The sequence below is a fragment of the Giraffa tippelskirchi genome, chromosome 2 (assembly GCF_054371585.1).
Source record: "Giraffa tippelskirchi isolate mGirTip1 chromosome 2, T2T-mGirTip1v1.2.pri, whole genome shotgun sequence".
Lineage (NCBI taxonomy): Eukaryota > Metazoa > Chordata > Mammalia > Artiodactyla > Giraffidae > Giraffa > Giraffa tippelskirchi.
Genome location: NC_137276.1, coordinates 128,560,338 through 128,587,246, shown reverse-complemented (window position 1 = coordinate 128,587,246; position 26,909 = coordinate 128,560,338). Strand labels below are relative to the sequence as shown.

Below are 26,909 nucleotides of genomic sequence, written 5' to 3'. Positions count from 1 at the left end.
TAGTTTACACAGTTGAACATGCAGTACAATATATTTCTGACATTTCAAAATTGTAAACTCTGAATGCTGTAAAATATCTAAGCTTTCCCTCACCTATGTTAATCTTGGAGAATAAAAGATAATTTAAATTTGTGTGAATGACACATTCATATCTGTGAATGACAAAATACTGTTTTGAAATTAAGTATAATGGATGAAATACACTAATCACAAAAACTGCTACCAAAATTAATGCTAAAACCAAAATCATGATCTGTTAGTAAAGACTTCTAAATTAATAGTCAAAAGATTTTAAAAAATAACCTCAATCTTTACGAATAGACAGTTGCTAAAGGTTTACAACAGTCTTAAAACCAGTGATGTAGAAAGCTAGCAAAACACAAATAACCTCTTATATGTGCAAAGCACCTCACAATTCCCAAAGAAATGTCAGTCTTATCCAATCCTCGATTTTGTGAGGGGTTCAGGATTAAGTACTGTATGCTCAATTTACAAAAGAAAGTGGCTCTGAACACTGTGATTTACCCAAGGACATATTAATCATTAGCTGAGATGATAACACACGCAGGTGTTGGAAATCTTAATGCATGACCATTCTACTACAAGGGTACTACATGTAACTTTCACAAACCCCTAACGACTACTGTAAATTTCAATCACTAATTATAATCAATCAAGTAGTTTCAATTTATCAAGAGAAATGTAATAACTATGATTCAGAAACAGAATGGTTTCCTCTCATTGTCATAGCTTACATTTATAGCTCTTGAACTTAAAGATTCTAAACCAGATGGAGAGCTTAATCAGATAAAGAAGCAGGACTGGAACAAAAATGAACCACAGAAGACATGACAGCAATATGATTTGATATCTAATACACCGTTTTTGATTTTTTTAATGCAATAAAGGCTTTGTTTGTTTGTTTTTACCTTTTCCACAGCAGGCACAAACTGCTTTGGTATATTTGACCCAAATGTTTCATCTGAAAACTCCAACTTAGTGTAGTTCTCTGGGTCCAGAGGCTCCAGTACACCTATCACTTTTCCAAACTGGCCTGCACCACCTGATTGTTTTTTATGTGTAAACTCAAACCTGAAAATAATATGAGAAGAAAAAAAAAAAAAATCAACATAGTATTATATAATTACCAAAATGAAATAAACTCCTACTAACTGAAATGAAAAACCACCTCTCATCAATTTTACTTCTTCCTTCAAACAGGATGGCCTTGCTATAAAATTTTATTATAGAATTTATTTAAAAAGGAATTCGCTCCTTTCTGTTCTTACTTAGAGGTGGGGTACATCATCACGTAATCCATGGTTTTAATTTTGCTAATTTATCTGAATTTCACAAGTAGAAAGTAAAAGTGCTAAAACAAAAAGTCAGTGGAAGGTTCTTATTCTAACCTACATTCCAAAAAGTTTACCCATTTTCTTTTGGAAACAGGGTTCTGTTTCCCTGGGACACAGGGTTCTGTCCTGAATCTCTCTGAGGACAGTTATCTGAAAATAGGAGTTATGCAAGTAATTCATTCAGATAGTTATTTGATTTTACAACTTGGACACTATGGACTAAGAAAATACAAAAAGGGGAGTTTCAGGAAGGAAAACTAACACCTGAAAATGATTAATGGCAAAATCATCACAATTAACATAAGTTCAGTCCTCCAAATAGACACATATATAGACACAGGTCAGTGTTTACTTCAAATTATTAAAGACAACATTAATAGGATGGCATAAGCATCTTGCATGAATATTAAATATATGCAAATATAGGCTAGTATATCATTTAAAAAACATTTCATGAGTTTCTACTGTTTGCAAGGCATTTTTCCTTTAAACTGCAACCTTCCTCAAGGCCATAAGATGGAAGAAGCTGGCTGCTTTCAAAGTTGTCTGCGGATAACTGCAGGTAAGTGGACATTAATGAACATCTGTTCCTGCACAGAGATCTGTGAATGGTTAGGCAGAAGTAAATAGCAATTTCAGTATGAGATGTCAGCTTGGGATGAGTTTTCATAGAGAGCCTAAGTGTGAATGTGCCTGATGAATTGCCTTTAAATAATGTTGGAGTTGCAAAGTTTCAGGATGGGCTGGCGAAAAAAATGCTGAAAGGTAAACTGAGATCAGAACCAAAAGAAGGACAGCAGAAGAGAAGTAACTGTCAAATCACCACAGAATTACTAAGGGATTCCAAAACGGGTCCACAGACATATTCTCAGGTATGCTCACGTTCTCCAAGACAATGTAAATTTTGTTTTCAATTTAACAATAATATCCATACAACATACTCTAGATCTGTGCTGTTTATATGGTAATCACTAACCACGGATATTTAATTGAAGTTAATTAAAATTAAGTAAAATTTAAAATTCAGTTCCTTAGTTGCACCAGTCACATTGCAAATGATCAACAGGCAAGTGTGGAGAGTGGCTACTATCCGGGACAGCACAGCCAGAACATTTTCACTGCTGCACAAAGTTCCAATGGACAGCATTGCCCTTGAGGACCAGCTTACAAATGAGTTATCCATGCAGTTTCAGGGATCCTGGCTGAGTTTATAACCGAGTAGATGCCAAATAAGAGGATCCAAGTGCCAGGCTTGTGCTGAGCGCTTTTTATGGACTGTAGTACTTATTCTTCACCAGAGACCCATGAAGTAGGCACTATTTTTTAATCATTATTTTACAGGTGAGAAACCTGAGGGTCAGAGAAGCTAAGTAACTTGCCAAATGTGACACAACTCTTAAGTGGCAGAGCCAGAATTTGCACCAAGACCAACAATCAAACATGTTTCTAGAAGGACAGTAAGAATGTAAACGGATTTAATCTGCACATGATGCATTCGACTCAAAAGCCTTATAAGGACGCTGCACAAAGAGATTTTCCTGGAGCTTAGAGAAGCAGAAGAACTAAGACACCACTTAGCAGGCAGTGAATAGACATGCTGAAGGTAAAAGAACCCGTGCTCTTGTGGTCAGACCACTGGCATTCTGTGAAAGAGTTTCATTTTGGCAAAACATCATTTCTCTCATAAAAGTTAATGTTAATTAGAATTGTGTGGGTTTTATTGTATATCTTATTTTGTAGATTTATTTTGACTTTATAGTCTTACCAAAGTTGCAAGCCATAGGTGTTTTTACTTATTTTCATACAGTTATTTAAAACAATAATTTAATTTGCACAATCCCAGGGACTTATAATAATTTTCCTACTTTCAAGGTAACTCATACATTATTCAACTTTGAGGATAATGATCTCTTGATTAATCATTAATGAAATTTTATCAAGAAACTAAGATCTCAAGGACTCTATAGGGATAAGATTCTCTTAATGCAGTTTATTTAACATCTACACAGGCAGCTTCAAGTTTTTACTATGTGCTTCCCTGGTGGCTCAGTCTGCAATGTGGGAGACCTGGGTTTGATCCCTGAGTAGGGAAGATCCCCTGGAGAAGGAAACAGCTACCCACTCCAGTAATTCTTGCCTGGAGAATTCCATAGACAGAGGAGCCTGGCAGTTTACAGTCCATGGGGTTGCAAAGAGTCAGACATGACTGAGCAATAACATAATAATTATATTTTTAAAAGAACCTAAATTGGTATGTGTGTTTTTAGCAAATAAACGCCTCATATTGTCTGTCACCCAGCACCTCTATTACTAGCCTGGATCTACAGAGATGGTGATTACATTCTTAAAGCTTCAAACTGGTGACTTTGGAGGGCTCACATACTGTACTTCTCACAACTCTATCTGGTAATAACACAGGAGATGTTAACTAGCTGCATGTGAAACTTCAAAATTTCATTTTCAGCAAAAAGATCTATGTAATTAGAATGTATTTGAGCATTCTTTCTTGGGCACTATCAAAGAAGCACATAATTCACACAACTATTAAGAACATACACAAACAACAATCTAAGAGGCTGGCTGTTAGATGAATGAGTCACTGGCCCCTCCATCAAAAGAAGAAAAACAGCTTTCAATTTTTTAGAAAAAGCCTTAAGAGGAGAAACGAAACCCTTTCTTTCTCTAGTTACTTGACAGCTGTTGGCTAATGTAACTAGAAAGGATGGGAATGTCTTACTACTTACTATTCTTAAAAAAATCTATTTACTCCAAAGACTTTATTAATAAATAAATTTAAATTTAAAATGGTATTTGAAGAAGACAATACATTACAAATACATTTTTCACTTTTTTTTTTTTTTTAAAGCAACACAACATATATTATCTACCCAAAGAAACTTCAAGATCCATTTTGGGAAAAATACCTAAGAATCTTTATTTCTAAGCCAACAAGCTACAGTGTCAGTTTGGTTACATATCTGAAGAAAACGAATCTTAGCTGCCAGTTCGATAGCATTTCTTAAGAACAGCCTAGACTACAGTGCCTTTAAAGGTGACAGAAAAAGGTAATTAAGAGATCTGGAGAGTAAAAACGCAATGACTACTAAAAGTTTGTGCTTCCTTAAGGAGCTTTTAAACACTGCTTTTGTCAGAAGTACTTAAATGTAGTGCCTTATATAAACTCAGTTTTAAACTACGTTTTAATCCTCTTTCAAAGTGATCCAGAAAGTTGGAAGCATGGTGTGATATAAATCTTATCTTTCTAAGATTAGCAAAGGAAGAGAGGGGTCCAAGGATCTTTTAAAATTCCCCTGCCCTAAATTACATAATCCTCCCAATTAATGCTATCGTTTGCAGTCTTTCAAACCCTGATTTGGGCAGAACGGGTCCAACATCACAGAAAGTGGGGATGAGCAAGCTCGTTCCTGGAAAGGAGAGGGAAAAGAAGGAATCACAAAAACTCACTACCGGGAGCTCCTCTGGACTTTGCCCCGAGCCTGACACTGTGGGTGGTGGCTAAGGAAGTTGCTCCAGTCTGCAAGTGAAGCAACCAGACTTTTCACGGAGAGGAAACTCGAAGCCCCAGAGAAGCTGCAGTAAGGCAAAAAAGCCAGAAAGCCCCTCCCTGCGCTTCTGTTAAGGTTAATAAAAGGAAGGATGTAGTCCCGGACAACACCCCTCATCCTCTCCCTACCCTCCCCATCCCCTCCCCACCCCCACTTAAAGGAGGAGGGGGCTCTCTCAGTGCAGGAACCAGAGAGTAATTGCAGGCGGCAGCAAGGCGGGGCTACACAAGGGGCCCTGGCAGGAGCCAGCTCCCAGGCAGCTGCTTTCAGAATCGGAAGGAGGGAAGGAGGAAGAGAGCGCGGGAAGGAGCTGGTGACCCCGCCCCAGCCCACGCCCAGTCCCAGGGCGGCAGGAGGACTTTTCCATCTGGGGTACCCGGCAGCAGGAAGGACGGGGACGCGGACGCTCGCAAGCCCAGCCAACACTCAGCAAGAATGGAAATCCCTCCGACCCACTACCCCGCCGCCAGGGCGGCCTCGGTGGTAGAGAGCTGCATCAACTACCAGCAGGGGACCCCCCACAAGGTGTTTCTGGTGCAGACAGTCAAACAAGCCAGCCTGGAGGTGAGTCAGGCAGAGGGCGGTGGGGGCACCGGCGAGCGTTCCCTCCATTCCCTCCGCTCCCAACTCCCCCAGACACCATGCCTGTTTCGGGTCTCACTGCTGCCGTCTCTCTAAAGAAGCTGGTATTTCTGGCATTTCTCTAGTCTCTGGGGGCAGCCCCGGGGCTGTTTATTGTTTTCACAGGGAAACACACACTGATACAGTTTTTATGGGCACTATTATAAGGAAATGGATAACTGTTCTCAGTATGGGGCGGCTTCTCCCCTTTCCCAAGTGAAACCTATAGGAACCATTTTCAAAAGTTTCTTAAAACTGGTACCATGTTTCTCATCTGCTCCAATCTGGACCAACAAAAGCTCTGGTCTTGCATAAGATTCTTCATTGCCTAAAATTTAAGACCAATCGTTCATTTGACCAAAACGAAGGGTAAACAAACAAACAAACAACAGAAACTGACATAACGAAGCAGAGTGAACTGTGAGCTGAAGCTTCACTTCAACCACCCAAACACTACTGCCATTGACTGCTGTGAGTGCTGGGCTCTCTCTGGCTAACGGGTTAAATTAAGAGCTATGCTTAAGACCTTAGCGATCACTAAGCTTGTTTCCATTTTACTGGAATCTAATGGATCTGACAGAAGTTTAACTGCTAACAGTCTGTAGGAGCTGACAGGGAGTACATATTTCAAAACCACACCAGGTAACATAATTAAGTATAAACTTTCAATTGTATCTTGATTCAAAAGTGAAGTACCTATATGTTTGTCTTACTGTTATAATATTTATTAAAGTCTCATTCTGTAGGTCCACTAATACACAAGTAAAAGCAGTACTTAACACCTCTAACCACTTTGCAGTAATCTGCCTCAAAATGAAATTCTGTTTGGAGGCTTTATGAAAAAGCTTTTCAATGGGTATCCTATTTGTCATCTTTAGAATTAAAAATGTTAAAATTTCTTATGTGGAACTTAGGGTCACAGATCCAGATGTCAAAGTTCTCTGATGATTGAAAGTGAATTATAACCAATTATATATGCTTTTATCTCACTCTTTTGTTCTCATCCAAAATAACCCTGCTTAGAGGACCTGCTAAATTAGACGTCACACACACGGTGACATGCCTTGCTCAAGGTCTAAGGCTTTAGTCATTTACCTCCAACAGTCAGCTTCCCCCGGCCCCATCAAAAGAGAATGGATTCCTCTAACAATATAAAGACTTTATTTGTTGTTATAATAATACATTTTCTTAATTTTAGGATATTCCAGGAAGAGGACATAAATATCACCTTAAATTTTCTGTGGAAGAAATTATCCAAAAAGTAAGTGAAATATCCTTTATTATGGAATAAAATTTGATTCCTAACATTCCAGGTCACCTCTGCTGATCAAATCATAGGATTTGGTTTTTTGGGTTTTTTTTTTTTTTTTTGAGAAAAAGTTGTTGTGAAATTCCTGCCTCAAAAAAAATGATCACCATACTTTTAGTGTATTCTGAGATACACTTAGTATTCCTATTGAGCTATTTAGAAAAGAGGCTCTAGATACTTCAATATAAATAAATTTCCTTTAAAAATGTTATATATGCATAGGTCAGTGTGAATTTATGCCTAATATGAAGAAGTGAAATAATTAACTCTAATCATAATTAGGTGTTTTTTGTTTGTCTCATTCTGTTTCTTTTATTTAAAGAAAGCAAGTGCTTTTAGTTATTTATGAACAACAGAAAGGCCAACTGATACCACTGTGTTCAGATTAGAATCCTTCAGTAATCGGGCAGGGACAGTTTTGAAAATTATACACCTATCAAATGATTAACGAGACAAATTTAAAAGGAAGGAACTGCCACTTGTACCATAACCATCTTGAAATTTTAAAAAGCTTGCCCATTTGTTAAGCATAACTAAGAGATACAGGCTAACACAGAGAGATCCACTAAAAGGCATCTGAGCTGCTAGATGAATATTCATCTTTATAAAGCAGAACCAATGATACAATCTTCTCATTTTACATCTGGATACAGATTGAAGAATCTGAGTTTGAGAAAATTTCTGTTATTTCAGGAGGAGAGAAGAATAGAAAGACTTAATAAAGTCAGAGTAAAATCTGCCTTAGAGATGGACTTCCCATTACTACTGAAATACATTCAAAGTTTTCAATGAATTTATAAGATTATGAGACTTTATAAGTTATAAACTAAGTTACCTATTTTAGCTACCTCTAAGAAAATTGACTTCCCTAGTGGCTCAGACGGTGAAGCATCTGCCTACAGTGCGGGAGACCTGGGTTGGATCCCTGGGTTGGGAACATCCCCTGGAGAAGGAAATGGCAATCCACTCCAGTACTCTTGCTTGGAAAATCCCATAGTCGGAGGAGCCTGGTAGGCTACAGGCCACAGAGTCACAAAGAGTCGGACACGACTGAGCGACTTCACTTCAAGAAAATTACTGAGCCACCATGAATTAGATACTTCTGAAATAGGCACATTCAAGTCCAGTCTGAAATAATACCATAAGGGGGACAATGCTTTAAAGGTTCTATATCAAAGAATAATAATTAGTAATGGATGTCCATCTACATGTAAAGATCTTTTGCAAAATATTTCAAATAGGAAGTTACAGTGAACTGCACAGCTGAAGTACTGTACCCTCCAATGGGACAAGATACTGCACCAGAAGTCAACTTCACATTTGAAGGAGAAATTGGAAAAAACCCAGATGAAGAAGATAACACATTTTATCAAAGACTCAAGTCCATGAAGGAACCACTAGAAGCACAAAATATTCCAGGTATATAAACATATAGCAGAGGAAAATATTTTTTCAGTTTTAAAAACAGTATCAATTTACCTATGCTCATAATTATTAAGATGTTTACATTATGCTGGAAATAAACTTTCACAAAAATATTCATTACTAATCCAATTTAACAACAATAAAAGCCTTAGGACTTTATAGACATAGCTTAATTAAATTACTTTCTGCACACATTTGAAGAAAAACTAAGAAATGACTTAGAATTTACATTTTAAAAGGTTAATACTCTCTATGTAAAATAATTCCATTTATCATATAAATATTTCCTTCACCAGACAGTTTTGGAAATGTACCTCCAGAAATGAAGCCAGTTCGACATTTAGCCTGGGTTGCCAGTGGTTATATAATATGGCAAAATTCTACTGAAAATACATGGTATAAAATGGCAAAAATTCAAACTGTCAAGCAAGTGGTAAGTAATTTCTATAAAATACACTCTAAATAGGTTCAATATTTACAAAAGGTGTCACAATTCATGACAGGATAAATAGTGCCCCTTCAGTCATTTTGTATTTACAGTAGTGAACTCAGTATTCGAAGGAGAGGTCAGTTATCAAGGCTGGAGAAGGTGAAGCTGCAGTTTCAAGAGTGAAGTCTTCAGTTATAATTTGGCAATGGTTTTTGTGTGCAGCTTAATACAGATCATTTCCTTTGGCAACCTAAGTTTGGTGTTCTGATTACTATAATCATATGATACTGAAACTGCCTCTGCTTTTTTCCTCTCCTCAAATGTTAGTACCAGAGCTAGATATAGGGTTGACATTCTCCTCACCTGGATCCACCAAAATAAAATATTAGCATCTCAGTCTCTGTGAACCTTGCTGCACATAACTGTCTTTGATAACCTATTCAGTCATAACTGACCGCCTCCTGTCTTGTTTGTTGCTAGCATGTACTTTAAGTCTGATAGAACTACCCCAAACTGCCTCTTTCTAGACGTTAAAGAGATAAAAACAAATTCTTTGAATTTAGCTTTATTAAGAGGTTTAAAAGAAAAAAAAATGTCATCTAGTAGTATTAAACGGAATGCAAGAAAAAGATTCTGTAAGAGAAAAGCACTTTCCATTGGCTCATCTCAGTTTGTTGATAACAAACTGCAAGAAAGCTGGAGCACCTTTACTCCACAAACATTTGCAACTACTTATTAGATACCTCTGGGCTAGATCACACATAAGTAACCTTCCTGATCTTTACCTTCCTTAAAGGACCTTCTTTGTTGATATAGTCAAAGAAGGGATTGTTTCAAGAGACTATAAAGAGAGAATAGTTTTATTCGATCCTGGGGCCATCTTTATAATTACAGTTAACCAAAGGAGCCACAGGATTTTTCAATGCCTCATTATAAGCGCTTAAGAGCCTTGTTTAAGTACAGCAAATTTCTGATGATCAAGGTTTGAAACTATGTAGATACATTTCTGTGTAGTTGATGGTATACTTTACATGCCCAAAGCAGTAAGGAGCATAGATCAAAGCTTTAGTTACAAAATCAAACATTACATTTTATTATTTTCAGTTTTTTAAAAGAGAATTTCTATTATAAAATTGGTTTTCTTTAGTGTAAACACTCATTTCAGCTGTTTATCCTTTAAACGATGCTTTTTTGAGCAATGGAAACATTAAGGAATCGTAAATGACAAATTATAGACTGTAATGTTCTAAAATGTTCAAATTACAGACTATAATGTTATGAGTTCCACAATTCAGAAACTAAAAACAGAAAGGGTAAATGATTTATAGAGTAAGGAATGAAAAAAAAAATTTTTTTAAAACATAGTTTGAAAGAAATCTTATTTCTAAGAGAATAGTTTTTCTGCCAGGCCAAATAAATTATGACATTCAATTTGTAATTTTTTTGGCTGCGCTGTGTGGCATGTAGAATCTTAGTTCCCTGACCAGGGATTGAACCCATGCCCCCTGCAGTGTATGCATGGAGTCCTAAATACTAGCTGCTGCTGCTAGGTCGCTTCAGTCGTGTCTGACTCTGTGTGACCCCATAGACGGCAGCCCACCAGGCTCCCCTGTCCCTGGGATTCTCCAGGCAAGGACACTGGAGTGGGTTGCCATTTCCTTCTCCAATGCATGAAAGTGAAAAGTGAAAATGAAGTCGCTTCAGTCGTGTCCGACTTTTTGCGACCCCATGGGCTGTAGCCTACCAGGCTCCTCTGTCCATGGGATTTTCCAGGCAAGAGTACTGGAGTGGGGTGCCATTGCCTTCTCCGCCTAAATAGTGGACTGCCAGGGAATTCCACAACATTCAGTTTTTAATTTTACTGATTTTTAAAATTAAAATATACTTTTTGCCAATGATACTAAGTTTTAAATGCCAGGCTTTTATTTTTTATTATAGCAAAGAAATGATGACTTCATCGAGTTAGACTACACTATTCTCCTTCATGACATTGCATCTCAGGTATAGTATCATTTACCATTATTTAATGTCACTTTGGAAATTGAGACTCACTTTGTAGCCTCAATGTATGCCTTGTTAATTTTGACTCTAAATCAGAATTCATGTAAATTCAGATAGGCACCAGGTTGGAGTATATTACCATTTGTAGCAATTTAACTTGTCTTGTGCTATCTTTATGAGGACTGTTTTGTCTCCAACAGAATATAAATGCAACTGTTTTCCTAAATGTTCTCATTAATTTTATCACAGCATTAGATTCTTTTACTTGCAGGAGATTATTCCTTGGCAAATGCAAGTTCTCTGGCATCCACAATATGGTACTAAAGTAAAACATAATAGCCGTCTGCCAAAGGAAGCACAATTGGAGTAAACGAAGACCATAGCATCGGATGAAGTGTAAACATGCTTGTTATTGATGACCTTTGATATCTAGCTTAAGGGGTTACACAAATCCCCAAAGTGTCATTATGTATAAATGGCCTGATTACAGTACAGAACTATATGGCTTCCATAATAAAGAGCATCACAGTGTAAAAGTGTTTTATCAACAGTAACAGTGCCATGTATATCCCTAATAAAAGCTTTTAATTTCATAGCTTGTTTCATCGTGTTGGGTACTTACGGAACAGGGGCCGTAATGGTCTCTCTGAAAGCAACTTTTGGCTTTCCTGTGATACAAGGACAGCCATATTCTCTTTCCATTCGCTAAAAAGAACAAGAGAGATCTTTTTTGATATACTTAAAAAATAATAAACTAAAAGAAGAAAAGTCCTAAGAGTCTTAATTACCTTAGAAGCATTCATTTAAAAGTGAAAGTGTTAGTCACTCAGTCATGTCTGACTCTTTGTTACCCCACGGACGGTAGCCCACCAGGCTCCTCTGTCCATGGGATTCTCCAGGCAAGAATACTGCAGTGGGTTGCCATTCCCTTCTTCAGGGAATTTTCCCAACCCAGGGATCAAACCCGGGGGTTTCCTGCATTGCAGGCAGATGCTTTATCATCTGAGCCACCAGGGAAGGTTATGATGAGCAAATAATAAATCTAAAATCACTTAAGTACCTTATGAGGATAAATACATTACAAACTTTAACAGATTTTATATAAACAAATTCTAATTTAGACTGATTAACTTACACTTACCTCCAATTAATCTGCTAAAACTTTACCTTTGCTCCATTTTATTACATTCATTGGAATAGTATATGGATCTATTGTCATAATTTTCTACTATCTCAACTTCAGAGATACAATCACAACCAGAATTTTTAATCATAAGTCAGATATATTAAAAAATAAGTCATATATTTTGATTTCATTCATATACACATAAGACCTTTCCTAGGAAAGTAGGGTCTCCATCTACCCATTTGTTTATCTACATTATATTGATCTTCAAGAGAAGAAAACAGGCAAGAAATGGCCTGGAGAGTGAGTACTGGTGGGCTGACTTTCTCAGCAGATTTATCCCTGAGGTTGTCCCTCTAAGGCTGAGACCCTAGGGATATACTTGACCCAAAGAACCATGACCTAGGCATGGATGGATGGATGGTATTACTGCAGTGTTTTACAAATAAAAAGATTTAGAGATCAAAAGTAATTAATTAGTAACAGACAGTAGAAGATGCAGTATACCACATCTGTATAAAAAACCAGAGTGAAGATTGAAGAACCACTGTTAGTTTACGACCATTAGACTGAAAATCCTTGACTTTTACACTCTTAAAACACAGACATAAATGGAGTGACTTTAACTTCCTTGTTATTCACTACCTGAGCATAGATTTCCAGGTGTAATTCTCCCATTCCAGATACAATTGTCTCTTTGCTCTCAGTGTCAAAGTGGACTTTAAATGTGGGATCTTCTCTTGTAAACCTGCCAATACCTTTTGAAAATTTTTCCAGATCATTCTTAAAAAAAAACAACAACAAAACATTAAACATTGTACTAAGCATGATAAGCAATGAAACTGTTAAAAGAATTTGACTGAATCAAATCAAATACATGGGCAGTTAAATAAAAATGATCTACCATTTAAGTTCTTCACGCTATTTTAATATATGAGCTTGGATACCACACAAGACAGCAAGCAACAGCTAACACAGAATTTTCTTTTCACATCAAGATTCCAAAGTCTAAGACTTAACTCTATGCCCTTTCCTACTGACAAAATCTCTCCATTTGTGGGAAACTCCCCATAAAACAGAAAGTAGAATCTGTGTTACTGTTTAGATATCCTAAACCAAAGGATTGGTTGAGGCTGTAATCAACTGTAACTGTGTCACAGTTTAGAAATCCTAAATCAAAGAAATCAGCATGGTCACCAAGACTCTACTGTAGGTTTGAGAGGACAGTTAAGACCAGCGATGCACACTGAGACGTCTCCATTTCCAAATAATCTACCTGGATGTAGTTTGATGTACCTCTATCCTCCTTAGATGTTAATTCCTTATGTGGTAAGCAGAATGATGTTCTGACATGCCCCATTCCCCCCAAATCTGTGACTGTTACTTTACCTGATAAAAGGGACTCTGTGGATGTGATTAAGGTTACAGACTCGTCAGATGGGGAGATTATCATGAATAATCTGGACAAGTCCAGTGTAATTGCATGAGACTTTAAAAATGGAAGAGGAATGAAGAAGGGCAGTTGAGAGATGAGAAGCGGGAAATAACAGGAGATATCTGAAGCATGAGAGGGGCTCATTTCACTGTTGCTGGCGCTGAAGACAGGAGAAAGGGGGCTACGAGCAGCCTCTAGCAGCTAAGAATGGCCCTCAGATGACAGCAAGGAAATCTCAAGTTCCACAACAAGGAGCTGAATTCTGCCAAATTGCTTGCCCAGCAAGCAAGGAACCAAACTCCCCCAGAGCCTCCAAGAAAGGAACACAGTCTTGCCAATACAATACTTGATTTTATCCCATTAAGAACTGTGAATTGTGACCTATACAACTGTAAAATAATACACTTGTACTGTTTTTAAGCCACTAAGTTTTTGCTAATTTCTTATGGCAGCAATAGAAAATTAACATACCCTGAATCACCAGTGTTAACAGCCACATACATGGCTAAAGAGGTGTTAATGTGTTTTGTTTATGTTATCTGGAATTCTAACCACAGGGCTGCAAGGTAGAATTATCCCCATTTTACAGGTGAGGAAGCTAGGTACAGAGAAGTCAAGTAACTTGCTCAAGGCCACACAGCTAACTAGGAGTGAATCTTAAGTTAGTGTATCTCCAAAGTCTTTTCTCTTTTCCCTGCATTAGCCAGGGACTCAACTTACAAGCTGCCCACTACTGAGATTCAGGGTTTTATGCAGGGTTTCATTATTTGATTTGTATTAACTCCAGCAAGCAGACAACCCCGAGACACCAAAAAGCTTTTTGAATGTTGATTCATTTGATTTCGATCCATTATTGTGAACTATCAACAGTAAAATGTCTACATAAACTCTGAATTTAGGAATAAAGAATAATATTTTTAACTTCTAGTCCTTTGTCTTCTGAAGGGAAAAGCAATCAATTTGGCAAAGAACTTTGAACAAACTGGTGTGTATCACTGTGGTAAGATATAAGGTTCAATCTGCTTCAAATTTCTGAGATGGAGTGATTGACTGTTTCTTGCCACCTCAACATTCTCTTTTCTGTAATTTGAGAAGATAAATCTCAAGTTCCTCAAAACAGATGAAGCAGTAGCTGTTAATATATCCATAAGACAATAAATCAGAACATGTTCTATCATGATAGTACCTAGATGACAGAGATCATAAAATGTTCACTCAATGCATAGATGAATTAATTTCAATATAGTGCATTAACATGACAGTAATAAATATAACTAACTTGAGAACTAAACAATTATGGTTCAAGATCAGGACTAATTTCAGTGACAAGTTATGCAAATACAGAACCTATTCAAGCAATTTTGGCTAAAAAGCTAAATGACATGAAATACAATCGTAAAACTGTTCTATCTGAAAGTGAGTCAAAACAGTCTTATTTGCAGGCCTTCCATGTTATAATCAGACATTTACTGCATAATTACCACAGATGTGGAGATGTACTATAATCCATGAGGCAATTAATTGATGCAATATTCTAATGTCTTTACAGTGAGGTTTTTCTGCAATTTAGGACAAATGCCCCAGTTTCCTCTTTTATCTTACGATCTGCATCTAGGAAGTTACTTACACTTACCATTGTGAAGCCAATGATATACCTTTACTACAGAAGGAGTTATAAAGCACAGTCTCATGAATACGTTGAAACCATCAACTTCTTCAAATATTCTGAGGCGTACTTACTAGTAATAGACTGGTAAATTTTAAAAGATGATTTGAATACCAGAAAAGGAAACAGAGTCTGTCAGAGTGCTTATGGTCATCACAAGACACCATATGCATTGTGGAGACAGGTGAAAATGAGCTCAAGGTTTTACTGTGATTTACTAAGTGCTAAATCAAACTCCTACCTTGTTAGACGGCTTCATTGCTATTGAAATGACAGGATCAGGAACATGAATTGACTCCTAAAATATTTTTAAAAGAACAGACAAGAATTCAAATACAGTACTGTACATGTCAGAGATGGATTAATTTTAATGTTCTTTACAGCAGAAGAAAACACTATAGTTAACATCTTTAAGGCAGACAAAATATATCTTGCTCTACTTTTCATTAAATGATGAATATATTAATATATAAATAAAGGTTATACTGCAATCATTGATAACAGAAGCAGAGAAAGGGACTAGATTCTTCATACATACAATATCTCATTTAACCAGTCACAACTCTGAGAGGCAGATGGATTTTATATCCCCATTTTACAAATAAAATAATTAAAAGGGTTAGCAAGAAAAATGAATAACTTGGTCAAGGGCCAGCAGTAGCACAGGGCAGAAGTAAGGCTCTGACCAAGGTCTATTTGCTTCAAAGCTTGAGCACTTCCCACAACCTCCAGTCCCTTCATACTGCTAATGACAAGTTTAGAGACAGTCTCATCAATAATACTTATTAAAAAGTCCACTTATTGAAACTGATTTTTGTAGTGTCCTAACTTCACATGTAAAACCACAGACATCAGAGAATACTTTAAACAAAAAAGCTAAATTATAAAATTAAGAATTCATCATATGATATAGGAACTATTACAGAGATCATCTGTTAGGGCTGGATGAGTTCTTATATATAAACAACCTACTGTAAGCTCCTATCCCCTTTGTACTCATATTCTTCCTTGACTGAATTCAGGAGAGGAAGCACCCTCATGAACACATGGTCATACTGCAGAAGAGCCGCCCTCCTGTGGGGGCAAAAGGGGGTGGGAGTGAAGGGGACTGAAAGGCAGAAGTGCCCTGAGCATACTCTCCTAGTTGGATCCTGCCTGCAGAGTACAGTTCTGGTCTGTCATGCAATTCCCCGGAGTCCAGCCTAAATGTTAGTCTGCTCTTACAGTTCTCTAGGAGACTGAGGGAGGCATCCTCTCTCCAGGTGCCAAGTTACTAAGGAAGGAGCACTTGGCTGGGACCAGCCTGATGACGCTGACAGTAATCAGGGATGCACCCACAATGGGGAGGCAGATGTCAGGGTGGAGGAGTCACAGCCACACAGGCCAGGTTACCTAGTGGAGATTTTCCCTCCACGCTAAACCTTGGAGGATGGTGGAATGATTTTAATAAGAAAAATCAGGTAAGTTAGCTAACACAGGGCACTTGTTCAGTTGACATTAAAAGAACCACAACCAATCTACATTTGATGCCCGTGGCACTCAATGAAAACTTCTGTGATTGTTTTTCTGAAGTACTAAAACATACATTTTTGAAATACAAGTGATAAACAGCTTTGAAGTTAAATGACTTACCATAGAAAGGCCGCTAGTATCTTTGTTTGTGAATGTGTCTCCACTGGCACAGTCAATGCCAAACAACGCACAGATGTCTCCAGCAAACACTTCCTCAACATCCTAAAGGAAGAAATAATACAAAATTATACTTGCAAGTAATTCAAATATGGACATAATCACTAAAAAGTAATTGCACAATAAACACACTGTGCACAAACAAACATGCCAGAGTCTCACCATGAATTCCACAAAGAATTAGATAGAATCAATGCAATACCAACAATCAACCATGGCAAGATACACCTTCAACAGGGCTCTTATTTAAACCACATCTCAATTGGCAGGATCCTACTCTAAATGGAAACTCGGAACATGGCATCTTTACTTGGAGGATCTGCAGTACCAATAGAACACAGAGCCTCATGTTCTAAAGTTATTCCTACAGAATTAGAAAGTATGTAGCACTGTGTGTGCTGCCATTGTCTAACAGGGAACTGTGTATGACAAAGGCATGCAAGGAAAACTTACAAAGGAAGTTTTGAAAACAAAGGCAGGAGATGTAAGCAGTTAAGAAAACACAGGAAATCTAAGAATAAAGCACTGGGGCCTCTAAACTTCCTAGTTTTTGTCCTTTTATATTAACAGTTCATTCATAACAGCGTGGCTGTGAATGAGCAAGTGTGCATGTCTTGCTTTAATGGTTACACAGCTATAGGGATCCTCCTGGCACATGAACAGCTGTGACAGTCACTAATCACTCTAGCCTGCCCCCTGCTGCCTATTTCAAAAAACAACAATGTCTAATTTTGAAAGACTGTCTATTCATTTTCCAGGAGATACAACAGTTATGGCTACCAAAAATGTCCGCCATAAGATTTTGCTGAGACTAATAAATTTATCTAGGAATACAGAGCTGAAGTGGGAAAGGGTGCAAGGAGAGGACAACCTCATGTACTTGGTATTCCTGCCAAGGCTTAACTCTGTGGACCACAGAAGGCTAGAACAGGTTCAGAGCCAATTCAAGAAGTCAAATCATAAACCAAAGTTTATCTCCCAGACTAGACTTTCAGAGGTATTCTAGCACCAATAAAGCCCTTCTAGGGGTTGATTCTATTTCCACATTTCAGGAAGTAAATCCACTGAGCAATAGGGAAGTTACGTGTAAATTTATTATTCTCATTTACCTTTGAGAACCACAGTTCCACTGAGCTAAAAACCTATTATACTTTTTCCAAGGCTAGCTTTTGAGGAAAGTGCTGTCCCTTCTCCTTAACCCTGGCCACTGAGGAAAGACAGCTAACTCACAAATGGTGGTATAAAATGTGTTCTTAATACGTGCTAATTTAGCCTACACCAAAGTGCTACATGAGAAATGTAGCCCACCTAACTAAAAAGGAAGAAGCTAGGAAAACACATTCAACTAGAAGTAATTTTCTTGCAGAGCTCAGGATACCACAACAGTAGACCTATTTCAACTGCATGAGAGAAATTTCTGATTGCACAACAAAGCCCAGAAATTTCTGATTGCACAACAAAACTCACCTCCATCATGTCGGCATGCATGCGAACCAGTCGCTGCACCCGCACTTTCTTTCTCGTCCTCGTATTATAGATGTTATCACCTTTCTTCAATTCTCCTTGATAATTGCGAACATAAGTTAACTGTCCAAATCGACCTGCCTAGAAGTCAAGATTGGGTAAGGACAGGAAGAGTAAAAAAGAAACATAGGAATCAAAAATAAGAGGAAAAGTTCATAATCACCTTCAAATACTTGCTCTCAGTTTTAGTAGTACAACTTATATATACATATATATGTATATATGTTTCAGCTTATTGTCATAAACTACTTTGATGCTAGTTTTGAATAAAGTTAAATGGTTCTTGTTCTTTCTGATACCAAAATCCTTCTGTTTCCTCTGAAAAAAGTCATTAGAAAAAGTTTTTAAATTATATAAGGCAGTTTATTTCATAAGTTCCGTTTTATACAGTAAGATATAAAAATAAGGTAAAATTATATTAGAAAGACAATAAAAATATCATTAGAAATGAAAGACTATACATGTTAGAAAAACTGATAATTACCTGGAAAGCTATACAAATATGAATTCTGTAAAGTAACTTAATATAAAATGAATAATCAGGATCATTTCCTCCTGAATAGTAACACTAAATATTAGGTAAATTTTTAAAAGCTGCCAGTTCTTCCCATATTAATATTCAGGTTTGACACAATAGCAATAAAATTCCAAAGAGGACTTTTAAAATATATTATTAGTGATTTTTAATATTTAGAAGAAAAGGTAAAAATAGAAAATAACTGATATAAGAACATATTAAATACTTCAAAATATTAAAAGTAACAGCCTTTATAAAATAAATATCTAAAATGTTTAATTCATTAGTCAATAGATGAGAAAGGAGACATGACAATCAATGAAAAAATTTAACACTGTTCAAAAACCGGTAACTGTACAATTGGTCTTTTTTTTTTTTTTTTTTTTTTAACAATTGGTCTTCTAATTTGGAGGCAGAGGAAATACACTGAGATCCTAACAGCATTCAGCAAAACAAAGTCCAATTGGGTTAACAATGAAAAAACAAAAAAACCCACAAGAAAGCAGAAGAGACAAAAGTATTTATAGAATATAATCAAAGAGGAAGATTGAGAAAATTACAAAAGACAAAAATTGATGTATTTGACTATGTAAATTTTAAAATAATTGTTTTTTTTAATTTTATTAGAGAAAGGTTCATACAAATAAGTAAAACACTTTGACTGTCATTTTAAAAAGGGAAAGACAAAAAAATAAAGAGGGAACTACAAAAGAGGACACAGAATTGCATAATGAATATATGGAAAAATGTTTTCTATTATGAAGAATTAAGGCAAGATACGGGGAAAAGGACTGGGGGGAGAGATGGTTAAGGAGTTTGGGATGGACATGTACACACTGCTACATTTAAAATGGATAACCAATAAAGACCTACTATATAACACAGGGAACTCTGCTCTATGTTATGTGGCAGCCTGGATGGGAGGGGAGTTTGGGAGAGAATGGATATATGAATATGTATGGCTGAGTCTCTTCCCTGTTGCTGCTGCTGCTAAGTCGCTTCAGTGGTGTCTGACTCTATGCGACCCCATAGACAGCAGCCCACTAGGCTCCCCTGTCCCTGGGATTCTCCAGGCAAGAATACTGGAGTGGGTTGCCATTTCCTTCTCCAATGCGTCAAAGTGAAAAGTGAAAGTGAAGTTGCTCAGTCGTGTCTGACTCAGTGACCCCATGGACTGCAGCCTACCAGGCTCCTCTGTCCATGGGAGTTTCCAGGCAAGAGTACCGGAGTGGGATGCCATTGCCTTCTCCGCTTCCCTGTTGACATGAAACTAAAAATATGAAAGCAATCTGGCAATATATGCCATTAAATATTTAAAATATTTTATATCTTTTACTCAAGAATCACATTCTGGGGATCCTAAGAAAAATATTCCTAGGACTTCCCTGGTGGCACAGCGGATGGGAATCGGCCTGCCAATGAAGGGGACATGGGCTTCATCCCCCAGGAAAATTCCACATGCTGTGGAGCAACTAAGCACGTGTGCTGCAACTACTGACGGTGTGCCTAGAGCCCGTGCTCTGCAACAAGAGAAGCCACTGCAATGAGAAGCCCCTGCAACAGAGAGCAGCCCCTGCTCACCATAACTAGAGAAAGCTCGCACCTAGCCAACGAAGACCCAGCGCAGCCAAAAGTAACTAATAAACAAACATTGTCACTGCAATGTTATTTCTACTTTTTAACTTAAAATTACTTTTTCTGGATTTAGAATAAAAATCATACTGTAAAAATTTAAAAATAAAAACTAGGAAAAAGCACCCCCTCCCCCCGCCAATATAATTCCATCCCAGAAATAACCACCCTTTAACACTTCTGACTTATCTACCTTTTTCCTCCTTAAAATATTATACACAGAAGCAACACTACCACAACAAAAAGCACACCCAGTCCCCAAATCTTGGTTCCTAATACCATTCACAATTAAAAGGAACCAGACAAACTCTTAGACAACCGGCTGATTCTCGGGCTGGGGCAGGGAATATACAACATAAGCCTGGAAGGTAAGGAAGTGCTCAAAGAAGCAAAATACTGGGGAATGTCTAAGGGACACAAAAAGCCACCCGAAAGAGAACCAACAGCGAAAACTGGTCAGTCTGGCAATAAAATAAATAACATACCACTGGATTTTACCTCAAAGTATGAAACAAATATACATAAGTCCAGACTGATAAACGACTGAATAAATAAATATGGGGGAGAAAGGACAACTCTCCCTTACAGAAGATCCCATGTAACTCACAGAGACACTGCCCCCTCATGGAGGAAGAACGTAATTCCCCATCCCTTAACTGTGGGCTGTGCATAGAAACCTTCTTCTAGGGTCAGTACGGAACAGGGTGGGGGACAAAGTAACTTTACAGTGGAGAAATCTGTAACGAAATCTTTCCTAAGAGTCACTTTGTAATAGGAATAAAAGCCTAAAAGAAAAGAAAAATTCTATATACATCAGTTAAATACATTAGAAAGCAACTTACCTCCAGTTTAAAAGCCAGGCCAACAAACGGATGGGAACTGTCTCTTTTGGGGTTCATTAAGATTTTGGTTTTCTCTTGGGAGTCACTTAAAATAAAAGACATACACATCTGTGAGATGCAATATTTGATATTTCTTTTATATCAATTTGCTTCATCAGAATATTACCTGAGAAAAAGCACACTTGCACTAAACATTTCTGAGCTTAAGTGAAATTTCACCGAATGGGATCAACAAGAATAACTTCTGGCCAATACCACACTGTGACAGGACCACAGTAGAATAAAAAACGCAAAATGAGTCTTGCAGAAAAAAATAATGAAAGCTTAAAAAATTTTTGTTTCTTTATGCCAAAATTGTTACCCAAACAGAAATAAAGATTGATTTTTATAAATTATTGGAAAAAAACCCACAAATGCAACATAACTTCAAAAACCATTCTTAAATTCTTTTCCAGTGCACAGATGTTAAATTCTCTGTGCATAGACTAAGAATCAATTTCCAAGACTTACTCCTGATTGAGAATAGCATAATTCTGGACTTCAGATGGATTCGGGAGGTATTCTAAAACAGCATCTAAAAGAGGCTGAACTCCTTTGTTTTTCAAGGCACTTCCCAAAAAGACAGGAGTAAATGACCTGTTTAGAGTAGCTCTTCTAATGGCAAGCTACAAAAGAAAAAAAAAAAAGAATGATTAGTTCATCTTAAAGTTACATTTTGTGTTTCAGATCAATTACAAAGCAACAAATGAGTGAAATAAACTGATACTCTTTGGAGTACTGGCTTTAGTGGAGACTGGAATGGGGTTCTTTACAACTTTAGGTCAAAATACCGCCCCCCCAAAATAGAAAGAAAAAGGCTATTTAACTTTCAACACTGTAACTGCTTTCAACCCTTAGAATGTCACTAACTTTCAATTTGGAGAAAAAACTATATATATACACACAGGACAGTGTAAATGGTACGTTAACAATTGTGTAAAATAGAGGAAAAAGCAATATATATGCAAATAAAACAAAACAAAAATCTATGGAAAGAAACACCAGAAACTATTAACTGGCAACCTGGTTTAAGAATGGGGCCCAGAGTGGCTCAGACAGAAAAGAATCCCCCTGCAATGTGGGAGACCTGGGTTTGATCCCTGGATTGGGAAGATCCCCTGGAGGAGGGCATGGCAACCCACTCCAGCATTCTTGCCTACAGAATCCCCATGGACAGGGGAGCCTGGAAGGGTCCATGGGGTCACCAAGAGTTGGACACGACTACACAGCTAAGCACAGCAAAGAGCGCCGGGCAGATGAGAGCCAGGTAAGAGACTTCTTACTGTGTACCTTTACATAGTTTTTAAATGTTTAAACCATATGAAAGTATCATTTATTAAAAAAACAATTAACCAATTTGTTTTCTTTTTTTAAAGGACATACATACGGGAAGCCAAACCAGTGCAAGCTGCTCATAAATTAAGGGTCCTGATAGCAACAGGCTGTAAATAATGACCTCCTGGTCTTGTACCAGCCTCTCGTGCAAGCACCACCCATGTGCCCCAGCCTTGCTCCTCAGGGGCTACCGGCTACAGGCCTCAGAGGGGGCAGTGGAGCTTTAGCTCTGGCGGCTGGAAGAGGCCAACAGCTGTCTGTGCTGCGGCCACAACCCACCACAGTTGTTGGTGCGGCAGAAATATGGAGCAGCATAGTTATTTCTCAGTCCTCAGGAAAAACAGAAACCTAGATATTCCACAAAGCTTAAAGCAAAACATTTATAACCACATTTCTAAACATCACAATGAAAACTAGGACAATGAGCACAATAAAAGGAGTATAAAAAGAAGAAAATAAGCGTGTTAAGAAAGCAATTACTATTTGAAACTCTCTTAAAAACTTGCTTTTCTAGGAACCAGAAACGGCTTGGTCACTAACGACTGAGGTACCTTAGGCCACAAAGTCACATTTTTGACTTTCCAACCCTCCTTTATATGCAAAAGTAGGAACGTATGAATCTTACCATGCTTTCTTTACTTCCATTGAATAGAGAAACACATGAGTGTGGTTGATAAACACAAAAAAGGAGAAATTAAAACTAAACCTATACCAGCCTAACAAAAGCTATGTTCTTACCACAAATTTCCCTTTTGTAAGAATCACATCCACAGTTGAAAACTGCTGCCTTCCTACTGTCCCTAATATATCCAACGACAACACAGAAACTCAAGTACACTGCATCCTGGAAGAAACCAGGAAACAGCAGGACTGAAAATGCTCTCCCTGAAAGCCCCCTTGCAAGGCTGGCCCCTGGCTGGCTTCTGGGAATCTGGACATCAGGGGATTCCCAGCATTCCAGAACTGGTAAGACTGGTTCACCATGCCTATACTGGTGCAAAAGAAATGGGATGTATGCTAAATACCTGCTGTCCTTCTGGGAGTCTGGAAATTGGTATGGGCTGGGCAGGGTGTGCCTATGTGAGTGTGTCACTCAATCATGCCTGACTCTGTGACCCCATGGATCGTAGCTGGCCAGGCTCCTTTGTCCATGGAATTCTCCAGACAAAAATACTAGAGTGGGTAGCCATTCCCTTCTCCCGGGGGGATCTTCCCAACCCAGGGATTGATCCCAGCTCTCCTGCATTGCAGTTTAATTCTTTACCATCTAACCTACCAGGGAAGCCTCATGTGACCAGCCTCCAGTGAAACCTTGGGCACTGAGTCTCTAATGACCTTCCCCGGTAGACATTTCACAGGTACAGGCACAACTTGCTGCTCGAGGCCTCAGGCATGCACGGCAAGACTCCGCTTGAGACAGTGCCTGGAAGCTTACACCTGGCTTCTTCTGGACGTTACCTCACATGCCTTTTCCCTTTGCTGATTCTGCTTTATACTCTTTCCCTGTAATGCATCATAGCCATGAGTGTGATTACCTGCTGAGTCCTGACTCCCAGTGAATCACAGAATCTGGAGTGGTCTTGCGGACTCCTGACACATTCCTTTTAACAGATCAAGACCTCTCTCTGGTGGTTCTTAGGATACACTGCTTGACTTTATTTAAGGCCCAGACCTATACTTTCCCATACGGAGTCCCTTAGTCATTAGAGAGCTGAGGTGATAAGGCCTCCGTGAATGGTACAGAACTCAAGCTGAGATATGTCAGTAAGCATCTCAGCTTCAATAGGGTTCTTTCCTTGTGCACCTGATCTATAAACTCCCTGAGTGCACTGTATTGCACAGGGTTTATTTATCTGATCTCTGCTTAGTGCACCAAGTGGTTTGGCAAAATAAGTGTCCGTCTTTTTTTATTATGATAACGTAAACATCACAAAATTGACCATTTTGACCATTGTTAAGTGTACAGTTCAGTAGCATTAAGTATATTCACATTGCTGTCACCACTATCTGTCTCCAAAACTTTTCATCACCCCAAACTAAAACCCTGGATCCATTAAACTTCCCATTCTCCCCTCCCCCAGCCCCTGGTAACCACTGTTCTACTAGGAACTTGACTCTTCTGGCTACCCCACACAAGTGTAATCTCATACAACGTTTGTCCTTTTATGTCTGGCTTATTCTACTTAATGTGATATCCTTAAGACTCACCCATATTGTAGCATATATTAGAAACTGATTCCTTTTTAAAGCTGAATAATACCCCATTGTATGAACACGCCAATTTTATTTGTCCATTCATCCACTGATTGGCACTGAGTTGTTTCCAACTTTGAGCTACTGTGAATTATGCTGCTGTCAACAATGGTGTGCAAATATCTGACCCCTGCTTTCAATTCTCTTGCGTATATAGAAATGGAATTGCTGGACCGTATGGTAGTTCTTGGATATGAATCTGAGCAAACTCTGGGAGACAGTGGAGGACACAGGACCCTGGCATGCTGCAGTCCATGGGGTCGCAAAGAATCGGACAAAACTTAGCAACTGAACAACAACAACAGGGTAGTTCTGGGTTTAATTTTTTTTTTGAGAAATCACCATACTGTTTTCCACAGAAGAAGTATCATTTTACATTCCCACCAGCAATGCACAAGGATTTTAATTTCTCTACATCCTCACCAACACTTGTTATTTTGCTTTTTAAGTAACAGTCGTCCTAATGAATAAAGTGGTATCTCACTGTGGTTTTGATTTGCTTCCCCTAATGACTAGTGATGTTGAGCATCTTTTCATGTGCTTATTGACCCATTTGTTCTCTTTTATGGAGAACTGTCTATTTAAAAACTGAATACCAGTCTTAGGCAGGTGATATTCTTTTCATTTTAAAGAGCTGAACAATCAAGTAAAGAAATCTATATGGCCTTCCAAATAGTCAACAGTGTACACTTCTAGTTTATCTTCTTTCTTTTTAATAACGATACGTCTAAGAGGTTGGCTGTTTAAGTATCCCCTTCATGGCTCACTACCTTGGTGGCGAAGGGGCTTGTATAACTCAATGAAGCTATGAGCCATGCCTTGCTGGGCTGCCCAAGATGGACGGGTCATAGCAGAGAGTTCTGACAAAATGTGATCCACTGGAGGAGGATATGGCAAACCACCCCAGGATACTTGTCATGAGAATCTCATGAACTGTATAAAAGGTCAAAAAGATATGACACTGAAGATGAGTACCCCAGCTCTGAAGGTGTCCAAGATACTACTGGGGAGGAGCGGAGGAGAACTACCAATAGCCCCAGAATGAATGAAGCGGCTGGGCCAAAGCAAAAATGACACTCAGTTGTGGATGTGTCTGGTGATGAAAGTAAAATCCCATGCTGCAAAGAACAGTATTGCATAGGAATGTGGAATGTTAGGTCCATAAATCAAGGAAAATTGGACGTGGTCAAGCAGAAGATGGTAAGAATAAACATTGACATCTTAGGAATCAGCGAACTAAAATGGACGGGAATGGGTGAATTTAATTCAGATGACCATTATATCTACTACTGTGGGCAAGAATCCCATAGAAGAAGCAGAGTAGTCTTCACAATCAACAAAAGAGTAGAAATACAGTACTTGGCTGCAACCCCCCAAAAGACAGAATGATCTCAATTCGTTTCCAAGGCAAGCCGTTCAACATCACAGTAATCCCAGTCTATGCCCCTACTACTGATGGAGGAGAAGCTAAAGCTGATCAATTCTACAAAGACCTAGGAGACCTTCTAGAACTAACACCTAAAAGAGATGTTCTATTCACCATCCGGAATTGGAATGCAAAAGCAGGAAGTCAAAATATAGCTGGAGTAACAGATAAGTTTGGCCTCGGAGAACAAAATGAAGCAGGGCAAAGGTTAACTGAATTCTGCCAAGAGAATGCACTAGTCATAGCAAATACCCTTTTTCAACAACACAGAGATGACTTTACACATGGACATCACCAATTAGTCAATACCGAAATCACACTGATTACATTCTTTATAACTGAAGATGGAGAAGCTGTATACAGTCAGCAAAAACAAGACCTGGAGCTAACTGTGGCTCAGATCATCAGTGTCTCACAGCAAAATTCAGGCTTAAACTAAAGAAAACCAGGAAAAACAATAGGCCAGCCAGGTATGACTTAAATCAAATGCCGTATGAATTCGCAGTAGAAGTAACAAATAGGTTCAAGCGACTAGATCTAATTAACAGGATGCCTAAAGAACTACTGACAGAGGTCCATGATACTGTACAGGAAGTGGCAAACAAAATTATCCCAAAGAAAAAGAAAAGCAAGAAGGCAAAGTGGTTGTCTGAGGAGGCCTTACAAATAGTGGAAGAACAAAGAAAAGTGAAAAGCAAAGGAATGAGGGAAAGGTACA

At 38.2% G+C, this 26,909-nt stretch overlaps 2 protein-coding genes across 5 annotated transcripts in view; one reads left to right on the top strand and one right to left on the bottom strand.

Annotated features, from left to right (window-relative positions):
- The window catches only part of GFM1 (G elongation factor mitochondrial 1), a 50,202-nt gene that overhangs the window by 8,900 nt on the left and 14,393 nt on the right, over positions 1–26,909 (bottom strand). For all 4 annotated transcript variants that reach the window (XM_081570655.1, XM_081570656.1, XM_081570657.1 and 1 more), the window contains 8 exons: positions 21,649–21,803; positions 21,139–21,223; positions 18,091–18,228; positions 16,567–16,668; positions 15,176–15,232; positions 12,479–12,616; positions 11,330–11,412; positions 930–1,092 (listed from right to left, as the gene is read on the bottom strand). In XM_081570655.1, coding sequence (XP_081426781.1) covers positions 930–1,092; positions 11,330–11,412; positions 12,479–12,616; positions 15,176–15,232; positions 16,567–16,668; positions 18,091–18,228; positions 21,139–21,223; positions 21,649–21,803 — 921 coding nt within the window. The remainder of the gene's footprint in view (positions 1–929; positions 1,093–11,329; positions 11,413–12,478; positions 12,617–15,175; positions 15,233–16,566; positions 16,669–18,090; positions 18,229–21,138; positions 21,224–21,648; positions 21,804–26,909) is intronic.
- LXN (latexin) lies at positions 5,099–11,300 on the top strand. The gene is made up of 6 exons (XM_081570669.1): positions 5,099–5,485; positions 6,741–6,803; positions 8,093–8,270; positions 8,573–8,709; positions 10,645–10,707; positions 10,979–11,300. The coding sequence occupies exons 1-6, from the start codon at positions 5,357–5,359 to the stop codon at positions 11,075–11,077; spliced, it is 669 nt and encodes a 222-aa protein (XP_081426795.1). The 5' UTR covers positions 5,099–5,356; the 3' UTR covers positions 11,078–11,300.